At 34.4% G+C, this 20,530-nt stretch overlaps 1 protein-coding gene across 1 annotated transcript; it reads right to left on the bottom strand.

Annotated features, from left to right (window-relative positions):
- Positions 1-2,585: 2,585 nt before the first annotated feature.
- Positions 2,586-4,607, bottom strand: LOC127795124 (cytochrome P450 736A117-like). Its single transcript, XM_052326582.1, has 2 exons — positions 3,546-4,607; positions 2,586-3,410 (listed from the first exon to the last, which is right to left on the bottom strand). The coding sequence occupies exons 1-2, from the start codon at positions 4,506-4,508 to the stop codon at positions 2,793-2,795; spliced, it is 1,581 nt and encodes a 526-aa protein (XP_052182542.1). The 5' UTR covers positions 4,509-4,607; the 3' UTR covers positions 2,586-2,792.
- Between the last annotated feature and the right edge of the window lie 15,923 nt (positions 4,608-20,530).

Here is a 20,530-nt window from a genome sequence, read left to right as displayed (position 1 = left end):
TCCAAATTTTACCTATTTTAATAAAATTTGAATTTATATATTTAATTTCATAATTATTTTTATTTTAAACACAAAAAATTAAAAATAAAAATAAATTCCAAAAATTAAAACATTTCAATCTCAAACACATTACACACGAAAGGTGGGTCTCAAAGCAAAAACACAACTTACTTAAAGCAGCCATATATACGATATACCCAGGAGGTAGAAGAAGAACAAAAAGGAAAGGCTATTGATTAAGATAATGTTTCTTAAAATCAGTAACATAAGATTATATATATTAATATTATGAGAGCAAGCAAACCCACATGACGAAAGAGGCGAACAGCGGCGGAGGCGGCTGCGTCCATGACGAAAGGCGACGGATGCGGATGCAGCGGCGACTACAGCGGCGGTGAGAACAGCCACGGCGGCGAACAATGGTGGAGGAAAAGAGAAGAGAGAGAGAGAGAATGTGAGAGTATGAGGAAGAAGAAGAGGAAGTAGAGTAGCAAATTTGAGGGAAAAAGTAAGGATAAATTTGTAATTTTATCAGAGAGAGAGTTGTCCACCAAATTGTGTAAGGGAAATTCTATTTGCAACCATAAAATTTGCTATTCGTAACCAGTCTAATTAATATTTTAAATTTTACTATTTGCAGTCACACTTATTACTTTTTGTAACCATTTACATGTCAAATATACCCTCCACATACTCAACCCTCAAAAATTAAGCCCACGCGCATCAAAGTCTATTCTTCTTCTCCTTTTTCTTTTTCTTCTTCTTCTTCTTCTTCTTCTTCTTCTTCTTCTGTGATAGCGCCGCCGACTTTGCTTGCCTCGCCCACTTTGTTTGTCTCATCCAACTTGTTAAAGTCCCCCAAATCGCATAACCAAGTAAAAATTTTGCCTTTTAATTTGATTTCATATAGAAGCGATAGTGTTGGACTCACCGAAGTTCCCAAAAATCGGCTGATGTTTGGTTACCGCCGAAACCTGGGCGTTCGGGGGAACCCCCAACCCCCGAACAATGAGTTTCGGGGGGCTGGGGCTCCCTCGAACCCCGTTGTTCGGGGGAGCCCCTGCCCCCCGAATAGCAGGGTTCGGGGAGTCCCAGCCCCCCGAAACTCGTTGTTCGGGGAGCGGGGCTTCCCCGAACCTCATTATAATAATATTTCATTAACTTTATTTAATAATATTATCCATTGTAATAATATTTTATTTTAGTATTTGTTGTTATATTTTATTTAAATTAATTTTATTTAATTTAAAATAAAATGTCATAAATTTAATATAAATTTTAAATAAATAAAAATAAATATAATTTTATTACGATTTGTATTTAACTCAAAAAAAATTAAAATTAAAGTAACATTAATTCAAGAAAAAATAAATATAATATTAATCCAAATATTTGCGGCGCGATAATTCGGAATAATTTATATACATTTGAAATGATTTATATAAAATTATTATATATATGTATATAGTTATAATATATATAGTTATATATATGTATATATAAAACATATAATAGTATAATAATATAATATACATAAATATATAATACATATAATATATTATATACATTTGCATTCTCCCGAACCCTGAGGTTCGGGAGAATGCAAAGTATGCATATTATATATTATTATATAACATATATAATATTATATTAATTATATAATATGTTATATAAAGGTTCGAGAATTGCATTCTCCCGAATTCATAATTTCAAGAAAAATGACTTTTTCGAATTTATGGATTCGGGAGAATTGATTTTTCCCGAATTTATGAATTCGGGGTGCTTACCGAACCTTGAAATTCGGGGTTCCCCGAATACCCCGAACCTCGGGGTTCGGGGCATCCCCTAGCCCCCGAATCCCGGGGTTCAGGGGCATCCCCTAACCCTGAACCCCGAGGTTCGGGGCATTCCCTAGCTCCCGAACCCCGAGATTCGGGGACATCTCCCAATCCCGAATCCCGAAGTTCGGGGCATTCTTTAGCCCCCGAACCCCGAGATTCAAGGCATCCCCTAGCCCCGGAACCCCGGGGTTCGGGGCATCCCCTAGCTCCCGAACCCTAAGATTCGGGGTGGGTTTCAAGGCGTATTTTTTATTTTTTAATTAATCTTATTTTTTTAATTCATCCCTCATTTATGTATATGTAAATTATGTTATTGAACTAGTGATAGATGTTGTAAATTGTGTTGTTTCTCGCCGAAACAGGAATACTCGTTATCTTCTTCGTCAAACTCTATGTAAATAATAGTGGATAATAATCTTCCATCGCTGGATAATAATCTTCCATCGCTAGTAGTAACTGTTGATAGTACTGGTAATTGGTTATGGCGAGGAGAACTGGCCTGAGCAATGTTTGATATTGAATAATAATGGTTGCATAATGCTAAGTGTTGAATAATAGTAGTTGTGCGATATTCAGTGGGTGAGTAAAGTGGCTATGGTGATCGTGGTCGAGAAAGTGAGTGAACGCGCTTGAAGAGTAATGATTGGTGGTTGAGCGTCGAATATTTAAATAAAGGGCAAATATGAGTTTTCATTTCAAGGTATTTAAGGAATATTAAAAGTGAGTTGTGAAAAGCAAAACGTATGGTTGTAAATAGAATTTCCCATTGTCTAACTCTCGATTGGTGTAGCATTTTCCAAAAATAAGACCAAAGAAAAAAGTTTTTCAGATCACATAAAACATTGAACGCAGTTAAGGAGATAATTATGACACAGTACCAATCTTGAAAATAAGCCTCATGAAAGAGCGGAAAGCTAAGAATAGATGTATTGACCTTCAAGACGCTCCTTGCTAAACTTGGCACGGCCATGGAATGGCAACAGCAAGAAGAGGATTTCTTCTGTGGATGGCGACGCCAGGGCATTCAGCCATGTCCAGTTCCTCTGCCTTGGCTTCACCAGGCAGTTCCCATTCAAACTTATGCACCAAATTTGCCAACACAAGCTCGTTAACAACCATCGCAAACGATATTCCCGGGCAGCCCCTGCGGCCTGCCCCGAACGGTATCAGCTGGAAGTCGTACCCCCTGAAATCAATATCAGAATTTTCGAACCTCTCCGGCCGGAACTCCTCCGGTTCGTCCCACAGAGTTGGGTCTCGTCCTATAGCCCAGGCGTTGGTGATGACCGTCGTCCCGGCATCGATGTCATAGCCCATCAATTTGACGTTTTCTCTTGCTTCCCTCGCGACCAGTAGTGGAATCGGAGGATGACAACGGAGAGTTTCTTTGATCATAGCTTTTAAATAAACCATTTTCTCCAAATCATCGTTGGTTATCTCCGGCGTGCCCTTGAGAACCTCCCTCACTTCCGTCTGCACCTTTTTCATGACTCTAGGGTTTCTTAAGAGTTCCGTCATTGCCCACTCCAGGAACGCAGATGTAGTATCAGTTCCGGCTGCGAAGGTCGTCTGCAACAAATCATAGAACAAATCAATAAGCCTGATAATTAGGGTTTGTTTGTTTCAACGTTTAATTGCTTGTATGTTAAAAACATTTTATATATGTCAAAACAGATAAGCGCCAAGAGGGAGGGAACGGGAGACCAAGATAAGAGATTTGATGCTATCTCTATCAATAGATATGCTGGCGTTTTCTTCGGTGTATATCCCAAGCAAAATATCAAGAAAATCATCCGATCCTTCACTTTCATCATCTCTCCCATGGATCTCTTTTCTCAACCTCGTACGCTCTTCGATTACACTCTCCAGGATCTCATCCAGCTCTTTGGCCACCCTCTCCACTTCAGCGTCGACCCCATTGATTCGACCAACCCATCGAAGCCACAGAAACCAGTCCCCGATATTGATCCGGCCCAGCAGCTCCAGAAACTCCTTCAACAGCCGCTTGAGTTTCTCGCCGCCTTCTCCCTCGCCGTACTTCCTCCCGAAAGCCGCCCTGCTTATCACATCATTCGTAAGCGAAACGAACAGCTCGCTTAGATTCACAGGCAGCGAGGAATTAGAAGACGACCGCCTGATATTCTCCACCATGAGGGCCACTTCTTCCGCCCTCACTCTGTGGAACGACTCGACTCTCTTTCTACTCAGAAGCTGGAGCACGTAAACGCTCTTCAGCTGCCTCCAGAATTCACCGTAGGGCGCCACGGAGACATCTTTCGCGTCGTACATGAGTTTCTTAATAGTCGGAGTGAGGTGCCTGTCTGAGAAGACGAGATCGTGGGTTTTCATGACCTCGCAGGCTGCATCGGCCGATGAAATGACCAGAGTTCGAACACTACCCAGCTGAAGCTGCAAGATGGGCCCGTGTTTGGCGGCCAAGGATTGGAGTGAACGGTGCGGCAGCGAGCCGATCTGGTGGAAATTTCCGATGATGGGGAGCTTCGGGGGCGATGGTGGTCGGTTTTTGCTGCGAGTTGTAGGAGTGAGATGGAGCCATTTGATAACAAGGAATATGAAGAATATGGAAAGAAAGGATAAGGAAAAGGGATTGGACAAGAATGGAATTGGAGGTGGTTTTTGCTCTGTAAATTGGAGATGGCTGGACATCTTGATGATATCTTGTTTCCAACGTTTTTGCGTCCGTCTTGTTGTAATCAGCACTTCATTTCTCCTCCAAATGGATGCACCGCCTCTGTCCTTACAAAGACAAGACAAACCCCGTTTCGTTTCGTTTCGTTTAATTTAAGGTGATTTTTGTATATATATATATATATATATATTTATAAAAATTGTTTTTGTTTTAATATAGAATTAATAATATCTGTTTCTATTTATTGATTGATTAATAGTGCCCCGTCCCAGATCGCACATGATCTCACGCGGAATAGTGCAGATCCGGATCAACTCAACTCAACTCAACTCAACTCAACTCATGTAGCCTAAAATAATATATTAAATGGGTTTGGTGCTTGCCTAGTTTAATTGGACGGACGGGCGTGACCGTGAGTGTACGTGTGAGTATCAATTAGTCATTTTTATTAATTTATGGTTTTGTTGGTTTCGCCACAGTCGTGGTCAATTCTTGTCCTTCAATTACAATAATAAATTTATAAATAAAAAATTATTTTAAGATGATTTTAAGATGATATGTGTGTGAATTATATATCCGAACAAGGATTGACTACAGGGCCGATCTTGAACATAGGTAACAAAGCAGTCGCCTGGGTCATGCCCATTTAAATTTTTAAATTTTAAATTAATTAAAAACAATAAATTTAAAACTTGAAGAAATGTAGAGTCCCATGTCCGTTTCAAATCATTGTAAATTTTTAATTAATCTCAATCTCTCACTTTTCATTTATCAATAATTAATCCCTTAAATATCACTATAATTTTTAATTAATCTCAATCTCTCACATTTCTTTATTAATAATCAATCTCATTCTCATACATTTGGCACTGACATCCATCCCCTCACAACTATTTTATGTATTTTTAATTAATCTCAATCTCCCATTTGTATAATTATATCACAACTATTTTCTTGTGTCTGGTAGTGGCCGTGACTCCATCGTCTTCCTCAATTTCTCTCCTTCTTAATTTTTTATCCATCCATTGTTACTGGAATTTGCCATCAATCTCCATAGGCCTAGATCCTCAATCCAACCAATTTCACAACTATACATTCTCTTCAGCGATTTCATTTTCGTCCTCATCATCCCATTGTGTGACTTATCAAGTATATCTTTTGATTTTTTTTTGTTAACCCTTAAATTATCAATTAATTTTGTGATCCCCCGTTATTTGTGAATCTACATTAATGGATTGGCGATGGTGTCTATTGAAAAACATATGTTGGAACAAATTAATTATAATAGTTTAATTGTTGATTTTTCATCTAAAAAAGTTAAAGAGTAAATTTAAAATGAAATATTATCAATTTTATATAATAAAAAAAATTTATTCGTATTAATTTTATTTTTAAATATAGTTATAAATGGTCCATAAGAAATTTTGCTTAGGGCCCTTAAAATCTCAGGGTCGGCCCTAAGTGACTATCGGGAGCAATGGATGACTCTCTCAAAGTGAAACGACAGCGATGGATGAGTCTCTCGAGAACATCAATGGATGAGTAATTGATGTGCCTTGTAAAAATAAATGGATGAACTGGATTAACAAAAATAAATAAAAGAATCAAAAAATGAGACAATGCCATGTGGCAAGGCAGAAGCCCCCTCACACGCAGTCACTACAGCACTCTCGTGCACGCCCAAGTCCACACAACCGCACAGCCCCGCATAGCCATGCAACCCTGTGTAATATCTCAAGAGTTCAGAAAAGGGTAATATATCGAGAATATGTAAAGAAGGAAATAACACCAACTGGATACCTTTTAGGCTGAATGTAGACAAAGAATTCTTGAGTTAAGCGTGTTTAAGTTAGAAAAGTTCAAGGATGGGTGACCCCTTGAGAAATTCATGTAGATCCATCAGGGTAAGTTGTTATGGTCCTTCCTATAGCTCGATGTGGGATGTTACAAGTGGTATCAGAGCCAACCCTTAATGAAAGCGGTCCGATGAGGGCGGGGAGTGGCGTCGAGGCTCGAGAGCCTGTTCAATGAGCAGTTTCTAGTAGGCTTCTAGGATGGCAGCCCCCAAAGGAGATAAGATCTAGAACCAGTTATAAGGTCGTATGACGATGACATCATATGTTCAAGGGAAAAAATGTAATATCTAAGAGTCCAGAGAATGGTAGTATATATCGAGGATATGTAAGGAATGAAACAAATATCGTTTGGGCTGAATGTAAGCAAAAAACTCTCAGCTTAAGCGTGCAAATGGGTGACCCCCTGCGAAGTTCGTGGAGGTCCATCAGGATAAGTTGTTCTGATCCTTCCTGTCGCTTCAGAGCCTTCTCCATCTTAGGAGCCGAGAGCACATGAAGGAATTGTGTTTACGCTTCCAGAGAATGAAGACCTAAATGCACAGACCCCTGTTGTGAGAGTAAAAGCTTCAACACGTCATGCGAGGCATACCTCCTCATCTTTGCGCCATTAACGCTTATGGGAAGTTTAAATATGAAAATGCCAAAATTACAAATGACATGGGGACTTGAAAAGTCGAGTGTATGGAGAAGAGCTAAAAGTGAAAGAAGTAAACATAAGACATGTATGAGATTAACAAGGCTAGATACTCTTTCATTCGAGACACTCGAACAAAAGAGTAGGGAGCAATTGACATGCCTTGCAAAAATAAATGGACGATGTGGATTAACGAAGATAAATGAAAGAATCGAAAAAATGAGACAACACCACATGGCTAGGCTGAAGGCCCCGCACGCATGGCTACAACCAGCCACGCAACCACTATGACACCCATGCGCATGCCCAAGCCCACACAGTCGCGTAGTCTCGTGTGTGCATGTGGCCCAACGCCCACACCCTCGGGTGACCGTCACCTGAAGGCATTGGGCACCCCCAAGTAACCTTACCTAGGGGTGCCCCATGTGAGGTCACTCATATTTCCTTCTTTCATCACTATAAATAGAGGGGTTATCCTCCTTATTCGGTACACGATCTCTCACACTTACATTTTCTTATTGCATTTGACTACTCTATACTTTCGAGAGGCTAACTTAGGCATCGAAGGACTTGTGGCGGTATCCTCACCCGCACCCCTAACTGATCTTCTCTTTGGACAAGCCATCCATCGCTCTCAACCAACCCGGGGTACTCATCCATTGCTATCAACCTACCTGAGGGATTCATCCATCGTTGTTACTACCCTCGGGAGATAGTCATCTATCGCTTCACCCAGAGAGACTCATCAATTACTGTCATTCTACCCCAAGAGACTCATCCATCAGTGTCGCTCCACCCCAAGAGTCATCAATCCCTCATAGTTACCCATCGTTTGGACAAGCCATCCTTGTGTCATTTTAAGATGATCTCTTATATATATAAATTTATTGTTGTAGTCGGGAATAACAAATATAAAATTAAATATCCGTTTCTATTTATTGATTAATAGTGCCCGTCCCAGATCGCACATGGTCTCACGCGGAATAATGCAGAGATCTGGATCAACTAAACTAAACCCAACTCATGGAGCCTAAAATATATGAAATGGGTTTGGTGCTTGCTTAGTTTAATTGGACGGACGGGCGTGACTGTTGAGTGTGTGAGCATCAATTAGTCATTTTTTATGTGCTGTTATTTAAATTAATTTTATATTTAAAACCCACGAGGGAAGTGGGACACGAAAAGAAACCCAGGCAGTAAACAAATCCTTATTGATATTGGGGGCTCGAGACGAAGTCAATACTTTTCGTCTTTTTATTTTTTTTTCTTGCTTGCTCCAATGATCAGGTGCACCCCCACCAAATTTTTAAACTTTTAAAACCTTTGGGTGCCAACCAAATGTTTCCTAGTGTTTGTTCAAGTATCCCCACTTTTTTGAATTTTTTCAATTTTATAAATACGGGTCCTAACCCGAGATATATTACACATTTTTTTTTTTTATAAAAGAAATGCTACTATTATTAAAGGGAATTTCGCTACTATTATTAAAGGGAATTTCGTAGTTTTCAGCTTACCTGTAATTGGCCCAGTGGTACCCACGGTCTGCATAAAAACAAGTGGTTGTGTCATATGGCAGGTTGGTTTTGTTGGACAATTACGAGGAAGGGTACTTAAATTATTGGTGTTCGGTGACGGACAATCTTGATTTCCTGTCTTCATTGGAGATTTCTTATCTTGTTGGACCCAAATGTCTCAAAACATATACATTAGGTCGATTCCAACTTCAAGACGTAAATTTCTTATCTTATTCGATGCAAAGCAAAGGTCTCAAAACATATATATGATGTATAGATCGATCTCCTCTTCCAGACGCAAATTTCTTATCTTATCCGATGCAAACGTGTCAAGCATATACATAATGTACACACTCACCCCCTCTCCCAGACATAAATTTCTTATCTTATCTGATGCAAATATGACAAACATATATATAATGTACAGGCTCCCCTCCCAAACACCCACTGAACACATTTTTTTAAAAAATATACTTATATTTTAATTACTAAAAATATATATTCTAAACTTTATAGAAACTAATTAAAAATATATTATATTTAAAAATATAGAGAACTACACATTTCTAACCATAAAGATATATAATATATTTTCAAAAATATACAAAAAAAATATTTTTTGACTAGAAAAATATATTTTCTTAACTTTATACATAAACTAAATACATACATATATATATGTACATATAGTTTTTTCAAAAATTATTTTAATTTATCACTATATAAATTAACAAAGAGTCAAACTAATTTTTTTTTTCTAGTTTTGGTAAATATTGAGACTCTAGAAGTATGATGCAGATAAATCTTGTGAGATGTAAAAGTTTGGTTAGTTTGAGGAGTAATGTTATTTGTACAATCGTTTTGATAATTCAATTTATCGCGATATTTTAAAATCAAAATATCACGATAAATTAATCCGAACAATTAATAATTTGAATACCTACTCATTCTTCTCCATTCATTCATTCATTCTTTCTCTCTCTCTCTCACACACACACACAATCCCATCCCTTGTCGTTGCCTTTGGCATCTTCACCCATTGTTATCGTTGGCTTCACCTGCTCCTACCCCTTGCCTACTCTCTATCTCTCATTCTCTCTCACACGCAGTTTTTTCCCTTTGTTCCACCCCTTCCCCATTTTAGGCACACACAATTATCTCGCATACATAGATAAGATAATTTAATATTTTTTTAAATATTACTATAATATCTTTTAATATCATATTTTTATTTATTAAGCAATGTTATAAACAAATTACAACTTAAGAATATTTTATAAAAGATAAGTTTGATCAATTGCTCGTATCAAGACGATGGGAGAAAGTGAGAAACAGAAAGTCAGCAAGGGGTGAGTAGAGGTGAAGTTGACGACAACAATGGGTGGAAATGCCGGTGATAATGGAGGGGGAGCAGACTGTGTGTGTGAGAGAGAGAGAGAAAGAAAGAGAATGAATGAGGAAGATGAGTCAGTATTCAAATTATTGATTCTCTGGATCAATTTATTGTGATATTTTGGTGCCAAAATATTGCGATAAATTGAATTTTGAATTAATTGCCGAAATGATTGTACAAATAACATTACCCGTCAAACCAACTAAACTTTTACATCTCGCAGGGCTCATCTGCATCCTACTTTTGAAATCTCAATATTTAGTACTCTTTTACCAAAATTAGAAAAGAGAAAAAAAAATTGGTTTGACTATTTGTTAATTTGTATAGTGATAAATTAAAATAATTTTTAAAAAAACTATATATATATTTAGTTTATGTATAAAGTTAAGAAAATATATTTTTCTAATCAAAAAATATTTTTTCTGTATATTTTTGAAAATATTATATATCTTTATGGTTATAAATGTGTAGTTCTCTATATTTTTGAAATATAATATATATTTAGTTTCTATAAAGTTTGGAATATATATTTTTAGTAATTAAAATATATGTATATTTTTTAGAAATACGTGTTTGGAGGGGGAAGAGAAAGGGGGTTCTGTACTGGGGGAAGGGGGTCTATACATTATGAGGGTGTTTATTAATTAAGATAAAAGGAAGGAAATGTTATATATGAAAAGTATTTCAGATGTTTGATATTTTCAACGTGTTTATTAAACTTATCTGACCATTTTCAAAAAAACTCTCACGTGACTTCTTATCTCAATATAATTTATCTAATCTCCCCCTCAAATAAATTTATCTGACTCTTTTAAGATAAGTCTCAATTACCTATATGTTCATTGTATGATAGTTAATGTCATTTAATGTATTTTAAAGATTTAAATTTATTAAAAGAACTTATTTATTTAAGTCTTATAATTAATATTATTTAATATATTTTTAAATTATTATATATTATGATAATTTTTAAAATTTAAATGACATTATTCTTTTTGTTGATTTTTAAAATTTAAATTTCTCTCTTTATATATTTTATTAACTAATACAATTCATTTCACCAATTTTTAAATTATTTTATTTAATTTTATATTTTATTAACTATTATGAAAATATGTTTTGGCCATTTTTAATTATTTAGGTGGAATTATTGTAATTCCAACAATAATTATTTCTATTTTTAAACTCTTTTTAAATCAATTTTTAAACATGGATTTAGAAAATAAAATATTATTTTTAATTTTATTTTTAATTTTTTTGATAATTCATATTAATCATAAAATACTATTTTAATTATAAATTTGTTGTTGATGTTAACAAATAATTTTGAATGAATTTGGTAATAAAGATATTTTGGTAAAAAAAAAAAACTCTTAACTTAGTGCTTATCGTATGCATTAACAAATATATAAAAAGAAAAAGTATAATTATTAATAAATTTTAAAAAATTTAACAAACACTCTGATAGAAATTTTGAAATGCTTTCTAAGTCTTATATTGACCATTCCATATTTTGATCTGAAAAATATTCTAACCTTATATTGACGTTTCTTATCTTGTTTATTTTAATAAATACCTCTTATATGTATACTTGATACATTCACGTCGAGTAAGATAAGAAATACTCAACGTGGGCAGGAGATGAAGATGCAATGACACATACTACGAAATTATATGCTTGGTACAAATCTCTTACGTTCAATAAGTGTTCGCGTATTCTTTCTTGCAAGTGAACGAAATCATAACAAGTAATATAATGATGAATAGATTATCGTTTCCATGAGAATTAGTTTTTAATTCTTACTTTAACCACTATTAGCTTTAATAAACCACACACAATTAAAAGAATATTCACTGTAAGTTTTATATTAACTAAAACTAACTCACTAAATGGAAAAAACAAAATAAGATCATCAAAATAAGATTTCACAAGGCATAACGGTATCTCTACCTATTATTAAACCTTATGTCGTTTATTACCAAGTACTAATCTATATTGAATCTCTCGAAAGCAATATAAATCACAAACACGTTCTAATGGCGGCCAAACATCAAAACGAAATTCGTGCATAACAAACGATCAAATCGAAAGACAAGAATATAATAAAACTCAAATACTTTTAATTAAACTATCATTGAATTAGGTTTCATCAATCACCCTAGTCACAAAGTACTTAGCCTAACATAGTTTCAACCAATGGAAGAATAATAAAAACGGAGTTCATGATGTTGGAGAGAAGAAAGAATAGAAAAATAAAACCAACACCGAAGATCTTAAAGAAAATATCATTTTTCTTCCTCGACTTGTCGTCTTCTCCTCCTTCAAAAAACTCCTAAATCTCTTAAGAATCTTTCTTTATATAATGCTTTTTAGGTCTTCAAAGTTGTGTCTCTTGAGAGAGCCCATCTCCACTTGATTTGAAAGGAAACGGGCTCAAAACAACCTTTTTCGTGAAGCCTAAAGCCTTACTGCAGCCTTACCACGGAATGCTTTCCGCGATAAGGTCGTGAGTCAAATAATGAAAATCTTATCACGGGCTTATCACAGAATACTTTCCGCAGTAAGGTCGTGAGCCACAGAATACAATTCTTACGACGACCCTACCACACAATGCTTTGCGTGACAAGATCATGAGCCGTTTCTCTTTGATTTTCAACACTTCACCAATGACGTTATTCTTCCAGTGCTTTACGACATCATCATCCTCGACCCCGAATGGACCTTTGACCTTGTCTTTATTGCCATTTTAGCTCCAAAAATGTGACATCATCATCACTTTTTGTTCCAATTATCTTCAACACATGCTCCACATCTACATAACCATATATAGAACTAAATCAAGTAAAAACTATACTCATTAAATGTATAAATGCTAAGTTTATAGACCAAAATAAGTATATAAAAGACAATTATCAATAAGCACAAAAGAATGAGGTTATTATAAGAGTTGTAATGATAGATAGAAGTATTGGTTGATTTGATATTTTAAGTTGACTTTTTTTCTCTCCATGTTTTCTTTTACTCTTATATTTCTGCATCTCTGGTGCACAAGAGCTCACCATCCTATTTCAAATGTGTCCATATCGCTACTTCATTGCCTTCATATTTATGAGAATTTGTATAAATAAGCTCCGGATATAGGTTAAATGATCAGATAAATGATATGCTAAATTTTTATCGATAGGTCGTAAGTTCGATTCTCATTTTATGCAGTGAAACAAAATTTCATACATGTAATTTTTTTTCTCTATCAAAACCGAGAGTATGAATGGCGGGTCTATGCAAGGGGTCATCTCAAGAATCTGTATAAATATATATATATATATATATAACATTTAATTTACTAATATGGTTGATACTCTTAAAAGTTTTTCAAAAAATAAAAATTCTTCACACAAGCAATGGCGCCAAATATAAGAACTCTAAAATAAATGTGTTTTCCTGTCAGCAGGAACGTACGTGCACTTATCCAACTTAATTAATTTCATCCTATACACGTACGCGCATGTGTATGTATGTATGTACTATGAGTATGATTTTTGTACGATTAAATTTATTATGCGTATTTAATAAATATGAAATTTTCAATTTTACTCATAATATCATACAAGATTTCCTTCAATCCTATGACCTTCGTCCTGAAACTTAATATCGCCTTGAGTCTTTTGTCCCAAGACTTAACGTCGTTTTGAGGTCTTTGTATCAAGATCTAATGTCACCAAAGTCTAAAACTTTCATCTCAAGATTTAATGTTGTCCTAAAACTTTTTTTTTAGACTTGATGCTACCCAAGATTGCAAGAAAGAAAATAATCGAAGGGCGTGGAGAAATCTTTGCACAAATAATTTAATACTTAATTCAAACATTGAGCATACTAAAAACTATAGAATATAATTTTTATTAATATTAGAGACATATATTTCTTATAATTAATGAATGTCTACTTATTTATAAAAAAAAAATAAAGTAATCTTAAATTTCTTTGGTTTGAGATTTGTATGGATGATATTTATTTTAATATTCTAATATCTTTTTAAAATTAAAATTTTTAATAAATAATATTTATCATGTTGGTACTGACATTTTATTAAGATTTTCAAAAAATAATGTCTATCTTTTTTATGGGACCTTTGAGACAATTTGTAAATGCCAAAATTATCAGTTTACACATTGTGTGGGATCTCTCGATTAAGAAAAAAATTATATTTTTAATTTAAAATATTATTTTAGACTTTTAATTCTTTTTAAATTTTTGTCTCACACAACACTATTTAGAGAGACTTGCTTTCTATATATAAAGAGTTGCTTCCAGTCTAGAAAGTTAATGTACTGTGTTTCGTGTGCTCAAGTGACGAATCAAGTAGTCCACGTGCCTTGGTTGTTTAATTTTTCTTTCTTTTTTATAATGAAATAAACCTACCTTATCTATGGGCTTGTTTGTTGCAGCTTAAAAGTTATAACTTTTAGCTTCTAACTTCAAAAAAGTTGGGATGTAGTGTTTGTTTTAATTTATAGAATTCTAACTTATAGCTTCTACTAGTTTTTAGAAGGAGTAGAAGCTGACTTTTTCAAAATTGGGATACTCCAACTTTTGCAACTTCTGCTTAAATGATTACATTTTTATGACAATTTTACTCTTATTTTTAACAAAGAATTACCCTCTTGTCTACGCAATCATGGGTTTTTCTTCTCCACCCCATCTCTATTTTCATATCTCTTCCTCTCTCTCGCCATCTTCCTCTCTCTTCATACTTTAATTAATTTTTTTATAACACTTGAAACTTATACATATACACTAATTAATTTTTAAATTATCATTCTATAACTACTAAGGGTATTATGGATAATTATACAAAAATAAGTTATTTTACAACTTATGGTATCAAACACCACAACTACTTAACTACAACTTCTAAGAAGTTGCAGCAAACAAATTCACAACTTATTCTAAGTTTTAGAAGCTATAATCTAAGAAGTTAGAAGTTATAATTTCTTTAATTAAGTTGCAACAAACGGACCTATGTCACATTAAATTTTGTGATCTTATCTACTATGAAGATACATCTACACAATATTGGTAATTATATTTTACAAAACCGACAACATACATATACATCTGTATTTGAATATATATACATAAATATTTCACTTGGTTGTTTAATTTTTTCTTTTTATAATGAAATAAACCTATCATGCCTATGTCACATAAAATTTTGCAATCTTATCCACTATGAAGATACATCTATGCAATATTAATAATTGTATTCTGTATTATTTTATCGCACAACCGACAACACACATATACATATATATATATATATATGCATAAATATTTCACTATTATTATTATTATTATTTTGGGATTACGTATAAGTGCTTACCCTAGCTATATATGTCCTTTTTTTGGTTGTTGGCAAGTCTATATGCATGTCTTTATTTCTTTTTCTATTCTATATTATTATTTAATATATCATAAGTAGAGTTTGAATCTTACCATGATTTTTTGGGTTAAATTAAATAAAACACTACATAATTAATGATAAATTGAAGAAGGGCAAACACACCGAGATTTATTGGAAGCCAGGATATATAGAAGAGAAGACCATCACAATGGTCAATGGCTGAACTACAATCCAGAGAGAAAGAGTGACAAAGCCTACCTAACTCAGATGATTAATCAACGTAATATAAGCATATATACATGCTAGGGTAGAGCTCCTCCTCCTCCTCCTCCTCCTCTTCCTGTGTTGTTGTCTGTGGCGTCCTGCATTTTGGATTTGCAATTGCTGCTTTTGTAGCATGTTCTTAAGTTAATATAAAAGCTTGGAAGGGTAGTGTTCTATACCCTTTGCAAGGCTTTTTTTTGTTGAATAATGGCCCTTTAGTTCTCGTTTCATTTTTTTTTTTTTTAAAAAAACAAGAGATAATTACCAACGCAAAAGAAAGCACAATAAAAAAACCTCAATGGGCCTAAGAAAAACCAAGCCATCTCAAAACTGGGCCCAACGAAACCCAAAATAGCCCAGCACCAAATTAATATACCTAAAGTTTTCATTATTATTTGAGTAAATTATATAAAACCCTCCACCTTTAGGATTTTATCTTTTTGTGTTTTCGATTACATCAAAAAAACTCCCTTACACTTTTAAATTATTACAATAAGTTATTATTATACAGGATTTTGGGTAATCTACAAGTTGATTAATACAAAATTTTATATTTCTTTGATATATTGAATTTTATATGTAAAATTTTATATTTTGTATGTAAATTATTGCACAAAATCTTATATAATAATAATAAATTATGATTAATTGCAATAATTTAAAAGTGTAAAAGAATCTGTTGATATAATCAAAAGCACAAAAAGATAAAGTTGCGGGAAAATTTCATATAATTTTGACTTATTATTTGCTTGCATTTTATGAATTCTGATTCTTGTGTTTAAGCACGTGGGTACCCCCAATTATTAAGTATTGAAGATAGACTTTCTGTAACATCCCATTCGAGCGATAAGAAGGACCGAAACAACTTATCATGTTGGGCCTACGCGAACTTCTCATGGGGTCACCCATCTTTGGATTACCCGAGGTCAATCACGCTTAACTTGGGAATTTTTTGCCAATATTCAGTCCAAAAGATATTCAGTTGGTGTTATTTCATTTCTTACACTATCCTCAATATATATTAATCTCTCTAAATTCTCGAGTATTATACTTCCATCTGTCATCCCACTAAATATTAGATTCACGATTCTTCTTCTCTCTCACAATAGACTAGAAACATTGAAGTCGTCTCATGCGACGGTTTGTTTTTGAAAAAGAAAAGCATAATTTTACTGTACTCATTTTTAATGTTGAAATTGTGAGATCGGACCCCTAAGAGAGAGGGGATCCCAAAAAAAAAAGCATAATTTAAAGATTTTATTAGTTAATTCAATTGTTGGGATAATTAACTATTTCAACCTTTGAAATATCAATTAAAACAAATTGTCGTCTCCTGTGCACAATAATATATATTTATTTGTTGGAGAACGTTATCTTCAAGTTTTAAAAATTTTGTGAGAAAAAAAAAAAATCAAATGACATATTATGTTTATTGTATAAATATTTTGATATTTAAATTAAATTTTGATAAAATCACAAAATAAAGTGGAAAACCCTTGTTTAGTTAGAAGTAACGTATTTAAAGAAATGAGAGCTCAAGCTGGGGAGGGGAGTTAGTAACAAAATTTTCTGTATTTTGTGAGATTGACATTAATTAATCTTTTTTAACAGGAATCACAAATATTGGTTTGCACATTTTTTTTACTTATTTATATAAAAAGTGCCCTGCAAAAAGGTCTTTTTGGGAAATCCAATAGATTAGCCTGAAGACTTGAGTCCTCTTCTATAAAAATATCTCACTACCTTTAGGATTAAGCTACTTGTGAAAACTTCATATAATGGTTTACCGAAATTTTTTAATTTTTTTTTTGAATTAAGATTTTTACTTTGACCGCTCATTTTCAAATCCCCTCTCTCTTAAATCCATTCTCTTTTTTCCCATTCTCTCTCTTAAACCCACTCTCGCAGGTTGAAGCGTCTGTCGTCGCCCCACCCTTGCCTCGCCATCGCGACGAGCATTGTTGTTGCCCCCATCTAGTCTATCATGGTCCGTCGTCACCCCTCTCTTTACCGTTGTTGCCTATTGCAAGCACCCCACCGGCCCTTTCATCGCCATCACCATCGCACCCTTCACGATCGTCGCCCAACTTGTCGGCCCTGTTGCGCGTTGCAATCCACCCCATCGAGTCGCCCCCGCACATACATTTATATATTTATATATTTTTTTCTGCTTCAATTTTTTTATTTTCTTCTGTTATTTTGTTATGTGATGAGGATGATAATTTGATTGTAAAAATGAAAAATTAAGAACACATGATGATTTTAGTTTTTTTAATTCTAAAAAGGAAAAAATTGTTATTTGAGTGTAAATTTAGTTATTGAAAAATTAGAATTTATGTAATTAATTTTATATTATGAAATTTATGTAATATAATTAATTTTATATTATGTAATATATTTTAAAAATTATCATTTATGAGATTTTATGTAATATAATTAAATTTATATTGTGTAATCTAAGTTACAATTCATGAAATTTAAAAGAGTGTTCTTAATTTTTAATTTTGTAGATCTAATTTTTAATTTTTGACTAACACTAAAAAATGCAATAACAGTCACGATCAACCATCAAAACTTGTCCAAGACCCCTATTCCCATTCATTAATGTATTCAAAAATTAGTAAAATTCAACGATTATATTCTCGTAGATCTAATTTTAAACTTTCTAGTGGATGAGTTAACTTCTTTGACTTGGCTCTATTTTTATGTTTTTGACTGTTGAATTGCCTAATTTGATTAGATATTTTTACAATTTTAATATCACATCAGTAGTTTATTTTTGAGATTTCAGGTATTTATTTGGTTCTAGTGGCCTAATAGTTAACTTGATCTGGCATTTTCAACTGAGAGCCTTTGACATGGAATATAATATCCTTATGTTAGATATACTCAACCACACTGAATGGATTAATGTTTGTGATGCCATAGGTGGGCAGAAATTGGATGCATCGCCTGATGAAACTAAAATAAAAGAAAAAAAGACACCTCCTAATGTATTGATTTTGGTCAAGTAACAATTGAGGTTGCAAGTTTGCAAATAATGGAGTCCATTTTGCTTATTCTCTCAACTATAATTTTTTAAGTATATTACATAATATAAAATTAATTATATTACATAAATTTCACAATATAAAATTAATTACATAAATTCTAATTTTCAAAGGCTAAATTTATACTCAAATAACAAAGTTTTCATTTCAAGAACTAAAATAATTATAAACAAAGTAATATTTGCACATTTTCGTCTCCCTCAACACCGTCTTCAATCATTTTGACCGCATTTGCTAGTGGGTAAACTTCGTTTCATGACTATATCATATTAACTTGGTATTCTATAAGCCCAAACTCCTCACACAATCAAATAAAAATATATATTATTTATTTTTCATTTTTAAAACTAAATCATTATCATCATAGCACATTAAAAAAACAATAAAGCAAATAGAAAAAAAAAAAACAAAACAAATAGAAAAACTAAAGCAGAAAAAAAAAGAAAAAAATATAAATATATATAAATGTATACGTGACTCACTGGGAAATGACTTAACGGGGGTGGACGACAGCAGTGGAGGTGACGGCAGGCAAACGGGTTGGGAGGCTAATGTGTGGGGGTGACGGTTGGGGGGTGATAGCGGTGGGGGTGAGGGGCGACCGTGGTGGGGTGCGAGTGACAATGAGGGGTCAACGATGGTGCTTGCGGCGGGGGGTGATGATGGACAATGGTGTTCGCAATGGAGGGTGATGACAAAAAGAGGGGCGATGACGGACCGTGGTGCTCGTGGCGGGGGGCGACAATGAACCGTGCTCAACTAGATAAGAGGGTGATGGTGGTGGGGCAAGGGTAATGTAATGGCGGAAGCTATAACTTGTGGGTAAGGGTGTGAATTTTTTCGATTCGGTTAATTAAGTAGCTAAAAATCGGGTCGATTATATTTATAAAAAAATTCAGATATTTCGATTAACCGAAATAATTAAATTCTCCTCCACCGCCCACTGTTTTTTCCTGCCTACTGTTTCACCCCCTCACCCCCACAGGCCACACACACACAAACTTCTTCTCTCTCTCTCTCACGCCCCCCCCCCCATGTGACCCCCTGACACTCTCTACCATAAAGTCTTTGGTTCCCCCTACCCCCAAACTTCTTTCTCTCTCACCCTAAACCTCCCAGCCTCATAATGTTGGACTCCTCCCTCATCTCTCTCTTTTTCATGCGCGCTCGCTTGCCAGTCGGTCCGTCGCTTCCTCACAACAATCTCTCTATCTTTCTATCTTGTGGCCACATGATAGTCAAAGATGAAGGGCCATTTGGGCCTTTGGTCGAGTGAAGGGCCGAACCGAATAAGGGCTGGCCATTCGTCTTTGTCTCCGGGGTTTCGTTTCCTTTCTATGTAGAGGCTGACATCGCCCTAGCTGCATCTCTCTCCCTCCAATCATGCTTGCTCATTCGATAAGTTTTAGTGAAGTTTGGTTATACTGGTTATTTTGGTTTTGATTTTTCGGTTAGCGTATCCTATCGGTTCGACTCGGTTAGTGAGCTATGATCAGTTCGGTTCGATTTGGTTGATAAAAAAGTTGACGGTTCAATCGGTTATAATTGAATACTCTCCCCACTTGTGGGGGTGTGTTTGTGTGTGTGAGAGAGAAAGAGTGTAGAGAGAGAGAGAGAGTGATTTTGAGAGATAGAATGAGTTTGAGTGAGGGTGGTTTTAAGAAAGAGTGAGAGAAAGGGGTTTGAAAATGGACGGACATAGTGAAAATTTTAATTTAAATTTTTTTGATAAATCATTCTCTTAAACTTTCACGACAAGTAGCCTAATCCCTTCTTAGGTCATGCTATTTGTACAGAACAAATATTATAGAAGGATTTATAGGGCAACCAAAATATCCATTTTACCCCTGCAATTAATGACCCAAATGCAGCATCTCTCTCCCTTTGTCTCTCTCTCACTCTCTTTCTCACACCGTCGACCCCAGT

This window comes from Diospyros lotus, chromosome 2, assembly GCF_014633365.1.
Source record: "Diospyros lotus cultivar Yz01 chromosome 2, ASM1463336v1, whole genome shotgun sequence".
Classification (NCBI taxonomy): Eukaryota; Viridiplantae; Streptophyta; class Magnoliopsida; order Ericales; family Ebenaceae; genus Diospyros; species Diospyros lotus.
Note: the sequence above shows the minus strand (reverse complement) of the source record. Positions and strands in the feature narration are given on the sequence as shown.

Excerpts from the sequence above, each read along its gene's own strand:
- LOC127795124 (XM_052326582.1), bottom strand. The coding sequence starts at position 4,508 with ATGTCCAGCCATCTCCAATTTACAGAGCAAAAACCACCTCCAATTCCA. Across the intron at positions 3,411-3,545 it reads GCATCAAATCTCTTATCTTG|ACGACCTTCGCAGCCGGAAC; the intron begins GTCTCCCGTTCC and ends GATTTGTTGCAG.